This window comes from Podarcis filfolensis, assembly GCF_964270895.1.
Source record: "Podarcis filfolensis genome assembly, chromosome: W".
Classification (NCBI taxonomy): domain Eukaryota; kingdom Metazoa; phylum Chordata; class Lepidosauria; order Squamata; family Lacertidae; genus Podarcis; species Podarcis filfolensis.
The window spans coordinates 26,724,822-26,734,574 of NC_139619.1; the positions used below are offsets into that span (position 1 = coordinate 26,724,822).

The 9,753-nt window shown below is 47.9% G+C and overlaps 1 protein-coding gene across 1 annotated transcript in view; it reads left to right on the forward strand.

Annotated features, from left to right (window-relative positions):
* LOC310753719 (steroidogenic factor 1-like) overlaps window positions 1–8,714 on the forward strand; it is a gene marked incomplete at its 3' end in the record, with an annotated part of 31,576 nt that extends 22,862 nt beyond the window's left edge. The window contains exons 2-3 of the mRNA XM_083595068.1: window positions 1,436–1,577; window positions 8,071–8,714. Of these exons, the coding sequence (XP_083451194.1) occupies window positions 1,436–1,577; window positions 8,071–8,714 (786 nt within the window). The remainder of the gene's footprint in view (window positions 1–1,435; window positions 1,578–8,070) is intronic.
* Between the last annotated feature and the right edge of the window lie 1,039 nt (window positions 8,715–9,753).

The following is a 9,753-nucleotide window of genomic DNA, read 5'->3' on the forward strand; positions in this document are numbered from 1 at the left end:
TCAGCAATCTTTCGAATTGTAACATTTTCTTCAATTAATTTATTTATTGTCTCTGTATTGGACGTGACACTTTTGGTATTTAAATCTAATTTTGTTGACAGTTCTGTCAACTGTTTGGAATTTTCTGTGCTCTGCTTAGTCAGAGCTTCCAAGGCCTCATTTATTTTGACTAATGCCTGTGTCACTGGCTCCATAGGTATAGTTGTCACTTTTTCCTGTCCAACTGCGCCTGCTGGAGTTGAACCTGATATAGAGCCCCTTTTCTTTTGTGCAGCTTTACTTTTAGCTCTTGTTGTTATCTCTTCTGCTGGGCCACTCATGTCCCAAGGTCTTTCCCACGGGAATTGCTTTTAGATGGAAAACTCCACTGGCTTGCTCTTTACAATCTAATTTGTAACTATTTCCCTACAACCCTGTAGAGGGAGCAGTCCAAAGTCCAAAATACAAAGAAACAAGGATTCCCTTCAAAAGTAGCAACAAATTTTCCAATATGTTTCCAATAGTAGAGCTGTCAATTAGTAACTTCTGCAAAGTCCCAAACTTATAACAAATAAAGTCCCCACTTTATAGTAAATAGGCAAAGCACCAACTTTATAACAAATCTCTAATGGCAGTTCTCAGTCCCGGTGACTTACTTTCCAGGCAGTCCTTCCCAAGGATTTAAAACGGCAGAAAATTCCACTTCTTTACTTCTTTCATGCAGGTAATGCAAATTAAATCTTCCCCCCCGGCTTCTGCTTGCTAAGGGGGAGGTTCAAATTCAGTGTCCGAGTTAATCAGTTTTAAAATTGTTTCCTGTCAAATTGCAGCTTTGTATTTCGTTGCTTTAGCTCTCATGCAGTCTGGAGAAGGCAGACTTCCTTACTTTTTACCTTCCCCGTTTTCAGCCGAATTTCAAAGGTTATTTTAAAGTTGTTGTTCAATCCTACTCACGGGTAATCAAATTGAGTTCCAAATATCAGGAAGGAATCGGCGCTCTCCGTCCATGGCGACGCGGCTTCACTCCACGGGCTGGGTAGCGACTCTCAGCACCGCACTCACACCCGATGCCGCTCCGGAGCCTTTAAAAAGGCTCCTTTGCAGTAAGGGGGGCGCTTAAGGTACCCACCGAGCCTCCGTGTTCACAGACTTCCGCGCCTGTGATTTTAGGGGTCCCTGCTTCGCCGTAGAGGTCAGACCCAAACTCGTGGAGCAGTCTCCCTGAGCGGAGCTCAGCGGGAGACCGCCATTGAACGCTGGCGCCGACCGGAAGTCGGACTAGTCACACTTCTCTGAAGTCTCTCAGCCCCACTCACCTCACAGAGTGTTTGTTGTGGGGGAGGATGGGAAAAGGAGATTGTGATAAAGCGGGATATCAAATCCAAACTCCTCCTCCTCCTCCTCCTCCTCCTCCTCCTCTTCTTCTTCTTCTTCTTCTTCTTCTCCTTCTCCTCAGGGCTTCTTCAAGAGAACAGTGCAGAATAACAAGCACTACACGTGTACGGAGAGCCAGAATTGCAAGATCGACAAGACACAACGCAAGAGGTGTCCCTATTGCCGGTTCCAGAAGTGCCTTGTGGTGGGCATGAAACTCGAAGGTGACTCCAGTTGGCATAGTCTTGGGCGGGTGGGAGGGGGTGAGTCTTTGCAACACAGAAGGTAGGTGCTGACGGGAAAGTGCCTTCTGCCAAGTGGGTGGGGGAGGGATCCTGATATCCAGCCTATGTCCTGGATGCTGCTGCCTCTGAGTTAACCGCGGCCAGGAGGGCTTCTGCTTCAGCCCAAACAAGATGTGGGGACGTGAGACTTGACATGGGCGGGAGTGGGTGGAAGGACTGGTGACTTGACTCCTACCAGCCATTTTCTTCCTCGTTCCCCCTCTTAACCCCCGTTGCTTTTCTACCTCTGAGGGGGCGGGGAAGCAAAACATATAGGTATACATGCATTTCTTGCCTAGAATGCAAAACCTTCCCTGGCCAGGACGTGCGTTTTTGAAAAGAGCGCGCCTCCACACACAGCGTCCACCCAAACAACAGTGCCAGGTGGTTTAAAAGAGACTTTTTGAGATGTTCTAGATCTGCTTCCTTTATATCTTTAGCCTCTTTCCCCTCTACCCACCCCGTCCCCTAGTAATCCCCCCCTTCTCCTTCTGCTGGGTTTCCATGTGTCCCGTGTGGGTCTCTAGAAGGAGGGCAGGGACCTTACCCTGCAAGGACTCTTGGAAGTGGGACCATGTAAAATGTAAAGGAGCTGAGTGCTTTTTCTGTGTATGCTGTCAAGCTTAGTTGCAAGCCACAATATCCTTATTACTATTAATTCAGTGTTCCATTTGAGTGGAGGCCCCCTAAGGCCGTTATCATTGGGAAAGTCGGATAATGATGACAGTATTCTTGTGGTTCCTCAGGAGCCAGTGATGGTAACCAACCTGGAAGGCTTTAAAAGAGGATTGGACGAATTCATGCAGGATGATAAGGCTATCAATGGCAGCAATGCTTTCAGACGTGCTCAGATCCTGCTTGCATGTTTCCCATGGGGGTATCTGGGTGGCCACTGTGAGAACAGGATGCGGGGCTGGATGCCCCCCCCCCCCCGCTTGGGCTCCTCTTATGTTCTTGAGGCAAAATGCCTGTGCAGCCTCTTCTGACGCTCTTATGTCCAAAGAGCGTTTCGTGCCCGCCGCCCCACCCGCGTCATAATGCTGACTCTTTGAGAAAGGGCTAGCAATGGGGCGATAATTAAATCTGACAGGACTCCCTCCCCACGTCTCATTGCCCAGGCCCAATTCCTGATGCTCGGTGCGCTTTGCTGGAGAAGTCCTGAAAAAAACCCGCATTTATTTTTATATTGCTTTTAAAACCCGACTTTCCAGCTCTGTTTCCACTGAGTGAGCTGAAGATTGGTATATTTCCCATTTAGAGTCTAGCAATTAAAAAGCCGCAGTACCGATTCAATGCACACTATTTGCTGGTACTCCCAGTTTAAAACCCGACTTTCCAGCTCTGTTTCCGCTGCCGCTGCCGCTGCGGGTTGCTGTCTTGTTCGTGGGGACCTTCCTGCCTTGGAGAGCTGAGGGCTGCCTGTAGCTTGCAGCGGCGTGGCAGCCTGGAGAGCAGGATGGGGCGGCGGCTTTGAACGACATAAAGTGAAAGTAAATTCCTCCATGGGGTGGAAAGGAGGAGGCGAGGCTGGGCGCTGGTCCCGCAGGAGGCTGCTCCACAGCATAGTAGTCTAGGTCTGGAAGGACATGTGTCTCCGGGAACCAGTTGGGGTTTCAAATAATAAAAATAAGATAAAAATAGACACACAGAGAGATCATATGAGAGCCATCTTCAAATACATAAAGGGTTGTCGCATGGAAAATGGACCATGCTTGTTTTCTCCTGCTCCGGAGGGTAGGACCCGAACCCATGGTTTCAAGCGACAAGAAAGGAGATTCATTCAGACTCAGCATCAGGAAGAAATTTCTGACAGCCAAAGCTGTTTGACAGTGGAAGGGTCTCCCGCGGGAGGTGATGGTCTCTCCTTCCTCGGAGGCTTTGAAGCAGAGGTTGGAGAGCCACCTGTCAGGGGTTCCGTAGTTGTGATTCCTGCACTGCGGGGGTTGGGCTAGACGACCCTTTGGCTTCCTCCCAACAAAGCCCAAGTAAAGACTACCAATTTTATCAGATCATTAAGGCTAGTTCCATAGTTGCCAGGCTTGCGATGAGGGTTGTCTTGAAAATGATGGTTCTGTTGCCTATGTCATAAAGGAATGCCAAATCATATAAAGTGTCCGGCGGTTCTACTCGTCTTCAAAATCTCAGATATGTGTGCTTCTCTCCATTAAAGCTGTATTCCAGAGTGTGTGGTACAAAGTGTCCAGTGTAAGATTTTGGGCTGTGTTCCACTGAGTTGAAATTATTATTATTAATTAATTAATTAATTAATTAATTAATTACATTTCTAGACTGCCCTTCATCCGAGGATCACAGGGCAGTGTACAATATAAAATCACAAAAAATACATCCCTTAGTAACAATTAAAAAACAATGTCCCCCCACAGTTTAAAAGGCCACAGATGATGATGATGATGATAATTATACCCCACCCATCTGGTTTGGTTTCCCCAGCCACTTTGGGTGGCTTACAGCATATCTAAAAACATAATAAAATTAGCCAAAGGTCTGGCTGAAGAGGAATGTTTTTGCCTGGCACTTAAAGATATGTAGAGATGGCACCAGGCTAGCCCCCCATGGGGAGAGTATCCCACAAGTGGGGAGCCACCACAGGAAAGGCCGCTTCTCATCTTGCTGCCCTCTGGATCTCTCGTGGAGGGGCCACATGAAAAAGGGCCTCAGAGCTTATGGATAGAAGCGGTCCTTGAGGAGTGGTGCTCCTGAGCCATTTAAGGCTTTATAGGTCAAAACCAGCACTGAATTGGGCCTGAAAACTAAGTGGCAGCCAGTTGAGCCACAGTTGGCATTATATGCTCAAACTGTCTTATTCATGCTGCCAAGGTCATATATAAGACCGATTCTTTTGACAATATATTTACATTTGTATCATCAAAAATATTCAGTAACATTAATTTTGGGCAACGAACAATAGTTTCTTTAGCAATATTTATCATTCATGTCAAGAATAAATTCCAAAAATCTTGCACCAAATTACAGTAAATGATAATATGTACGAAGTTTATTGCAGTCCCTCCAACTAGTAGGTGATAAAGAAGGAAATACTTTTGACATTTGCAAAGGAGTGCAATACCATCTGTGAAATAATTTCAAGGAGTTTTCCCAAAGAAATCTGGAAGCAGATTTTAAGAACTGTGATTCCCAAATTTTATTCCCGTCCTTCCCAAAAAATACCCCCATATTTGTGTGCAAATATATAGTTCCCATATCTTTTTGAGGGGTTCCATAGATCCATTGATAACCTACATTAAGCAATATAGAGTATAATTAAAATCTAATCCTTTCCCTGCTCTACCCATTGTAATTTTCAAATTTTGTTAAGGGTGATTGTCCCTTCACCATCTCCAGTTGCACATACAGACTCAGACATGCTTATGGGTGAGCTGTGTGATAAGCCAGTGGAGATAGGGTTTCCGTGTATGTGTGCGGGAGATACTTTGTACATGCTCAGAAGCACCTTCTACACATATCCCAAGGCATGTGGATGAAAGCAGGCAGTGCCAAGAAGGCGTGTCTGTGTGTTTGTTTGGGCACTAGGGGTATACCAATTTCCTGTATCATAATGGGATGCACTTTTGCTTAAAAACACTGAAAAAGGGACTATGGAAAAAGGTTGCCCTGAAATGAAAAGTTGGAAACACTGTATATGTAAAGTTACTACTCATAACTATCAGCACTTTTAAAAACTTCATGGAACTGTTTATAACTTTTACAGCTGCCTGGAACTTCCTAAAACTGTGGCGAATGTTCAAGAAGAATCCAAATATTGGTCTATAGGGAAAGATTTTTGGGCAAACAACTAAACTTCTTAATTTTTAATATTTCTTTCTGTGGCAATATACAATTGTGGTTGGAGAAACCCAGCTGGATGGGCAGGGTATAAATATAATCATAATCATAATCATTACAATGTCGCACAAGATCCTCAATTTATTCTCAGCAATAGAAGTGATGAACCATGTATAAAACATTGTACATGTATTAGAAAATTTGCAAGCTCTATTTTTCCTGTATACATGCTATGCATAATACATTATACAGTTACATATACAAAAATTGATGTATTGATTTCAGGGTGACCTTTTTTCAAAAGGTTTGGAAATGACAGTTCATTCCTTTGTTTTTAGGCAAAAGTTCATCTAACTAAGCTACAGGAACATGAGGTTGTAAAAAAGTTCTAACCCTAGCAGACACTTCCCTTTCCAAAGATCCCAGGGGAAAGGAATAAAAATAATATTAAGATTTGTTTTTTGTTTAAATCCCAGCAGTCCGGACATTTATTCCGGCAGGTGCTCAGCTTTTTCTACCGTTGCAAGGAAATAGCCTCCTATCCTGAGCAGTACCGAGTGTCTCGGCCACGGTCCCGACTCACTGGAGTCCATTGGGCACGCCCATTGTGCAGAACCTGGCTGGCTGGAACCCCTCTGATAGCAGGCGCCATGGGGGGGGAGAGATCTGCTCGGTGGTGAAGTGCCCCCACTTTGCATGCCAAAGGCTCCAGGTTCAATCCCTGGCACCCCCCCCCCCCGTTTAAAAGGACCCTTGGCCGGAGAGCTGCTGCCAGCACAGCAGACAATACCGGTGGGTTAGATGGGCCCTTAGCTAGAACCCCCACCAGTGTCCGCCAGATTCTTCTGTTCTGTGCCTTGGCGGAGCAGGTGTGATGAAACCTTGGGCCTCATCCTGGAGGTTTCTGAGCTACAATTCCCATCAGCCCCAGCTGATGGTGGTTGATGGGAGTTGTAGTCCAAAATATTTCTTTGTTTGCATTTATATCCCACCTCGTTCTCCAAGGAGCTTAAGGTGGCAGAGGTACAGGGTTCTCCCTTCCCGATTGAATCCCATCGCAACACTCTCTAGCAATACCATTGCAGTGCCTTTGAGTGCATGCAGAGTGCCCATACCCTTTGATGCCTTGCGACTGGCCTTCACGTGGCTTTATCCACCAGGGGTCGCCGTGAGGGGCGGAGAAGGGCTATAGTTCAGAAGGTCCCAGGCTTAGTCCCCAGGTACATCTCCAGGAAGCAGGGCTGGGAGAAGACTCATGAGGAGATGCTGCCAGTCAGTGTAGACAATTCCGAGCTCTATAGACCAGGAGTCTCTGACTTGGCAAAAGGCAACTGCCCCACGTTCTTATGTTCTTCTATTATTCTGCGTGGAGCAAATGGGTGCATGAAAAAGGGAACGAAAGAGAAGGAGGGGCACACATTCCAACACAACTCCCTGGTTGGATGCTATTTTTTCATTCATTACTTGCATTTATATCTCCTCTTTTCCTCGGAGAAGCTCAATGTGACATCCACGTAGCGTCCAGAGTGGCGCAATCTAATCCCAACGACAACCCTGTGAGGTAGGCTAGGGTGACAAGCAGTGACTGGTCCAGGGGGCAAACTTGTATGAAATATTGTGGGAGGGCAGGTAAGCCCCTTCCTGCACACACATCACATCACTTGAGTAGCAATGCCCATCAACCGGGGGCGGGGGGGAACTGTCCCCCTCAAATATTTTGTTAGGGGGTGGGCAAAGGGACCTCGACCCCTAGGAGTTGGTTTCTATGGGCTGGCCTCTAATGCCACACCCAGGGAGCTTCGAGGCCGAGTGGGAGGATTTGAACCCAGGTCTCTCCCAGGTCCTAGTAAACTAATCACTATGCCACTATGACAGCAATTTTGGATGGCTTCGGGGCGTAGTGGTTTTTTAGCTTCTCTTTTAGCACGTCCCATGGCGCTGCCTGGACTGCTAGTGGCACGACCAAAACTCGGGCTGTCTCGAACACCTCGGGCTCGCAGAGGCTGAGGAATAGGCCCCACTTACGCTCCTCTGACCCTTCCGTCAGCTCGTTTGCTTGGAGGCAGCAGCCGAACCGAGCAAGATAGGAGTCCCATGATTCAGAGGCTGGGGCAAATGGCAGTAGAGGCACGAGTGAAGCCATGGTTCCGATGCCGACGTGGTGGGCGATGGATGGAACACAGTGCTCTAGCCAGTATGGTCAGCTCTGAATTGGGTTCTGTTCAGTGATTTTGCTCAGTGAGTGTCCAAATGTGGCTGTGCTCTGATGTCCATCTGATCCCATCCCCATCGTCAGTATTAAATAGTGGGTGGACATAGCAGACAACACAGAGATTTCTCCAAGTAGTTCTTTATAAGTAAGCTGGAACTGAACTGAACAGCAAACAGCTCAGCCGGCCTGCTTTTATAGGCAGCCAGCTGTCAGCATTGTAACAACAACAGCCCAGGGTTTCCCGCCTAAATTAACTTATGTGGACCTGAGTGAAAACTATATACACAATACCCCTGTTGGCCAGGGTGAGAACTTCAATACATAACACTGGGCCTTCCTGGCCGGATTTTGTCTGACGCCTTTTCCCCGCTTTCTCTCCCTTTGCCCCTTCTTCTCCTCCCTTCCTCCTCCCTCCAGCCGTGCGTGCCAACCGCATGCGGGGTGGCTGGAACAGGTTCAGGCCCATGTACAAGCAGGACCGAGCCATGAAACAGCAGAAGAAGGCGCTGATCCACACCAACAGCTTCAAACTGGAGACGGCGGCCCAGCCGCCCATCGTGTCCCCGGTGCAGGTGGCGGAGGAGTCCGGCGGGCTGTCGGCCTTGCTCCACGGCCTGAGCCAACACCACCAGCCTGAGGTGGCAAAGGGGCTACCCCCGCCGAGCAGCAGCAGCTCCAGCAGTGGCAGCGGTGGCGGTGGCAGCGGGATAAGCAGCTCCACCGCCATGACGCCCATCGACTATGAGTGCAGCTCCTACGGGACGCCCGCGCTGGCCATGCCGGTGTCCTTGGGTCACGGGCCGCTTTCGGGTTACCACTACCCGCCCTTCGCCAGCTGGGCCATCAAGTCCGAGTTCCCGAACCCATACGTGATGCATCCAAATGAGGCAGCCCTGCCGTACCCCTACCCAGAGGTCTACCCCAGTGGCGGCTCCCCAGCCACTGGGGCCGACATGCCCGACGTGATCCTGAAGTTGCTGGAGCAGGAGCCCGACGAGGCGCAAGTCAACGGCGAAGCGGGGACCCGAAAAAAATCACAGGCGGGGAAGCCTGTGAACTGAAGGCTCGGCGGGCTCCATTTGCGCCCCCCCCCCCCCGCTGCAAAGGAGCCTTTTTAAAGGCTCCGGATCGGACCGGGGGTGAGGGGTGCAGAGCTGAGAGCTGTCTACCCGTCTCCGCGAAGTGAAGCCGCACAGCCAGGGTCGGAGAGCGCTGATTTCTTTACTGGATAATTGGACTTGAAAACAACTACCCGTGAGTAGGATTTTGACATATATTCGGAAGAAAATTATTAAAGAATTCGGCCGAAACGGGAAAGGTAAAAACAGGAAGTCTGCCTTCCCGGACTGTTAACAGATCAAAAGCAAAGAGACTGTAAAGCTGTGACTAAGAAAGACGAGTTTTTGGAAGGATTAAAATCCAGCATCAAAAAGGAAAATTCCCCCACTGTTGGCAGGAACAGTGGGGAGACACTTGAAAGATATTTGCCCTGCAAGGAAAGGAAATTTTAAAATATATCTGCTGACTTTAAAACCTGGGAACGGACTGCCTATGACAGGGAAGCCGATTAGAGGGAACTGTCAAACGGAGAGTGGAAAAAAAAAGTTTGATTTAGCTCTGCAAAGGATACAGTGTGGATAAAATACTTTGGAAATGAAAGTAACCTTTTGGGACTGAAAACTTGATACTAAGATACTGGGACTTTATTAGAACTTTATTTGTTATAAAGTTGCAACAAAAAGTTGGACTTGTGACCCCTAGAGGTGACTATGTTGCAATGACATTCTAGACAACAAGTACTGCTGTGGGAAAATTTCTCCTTTCCCCAAACAAATTCTCCAAGTGTGTGACTGACCTTGGGAGTGTATGTGAGTGTTATGGCAGATGATAAAAAAAACAGAGTTGACACAGGAAAAAACTACCAGGTCTGGTAGACACTACAAAGCTGACACTACAAGAAGGCCTTCAACAGGGGGTGTAGCGGGCACAGCAGGAGCTGTTGCCCCACAGGTAAAATTAAAGGTTATGTCAACTGATGAACTTTTGGCCCAAGCATTGGGTAAGATTGATGCATCTTTGGAGAAGTTGGCCAATAAGGTG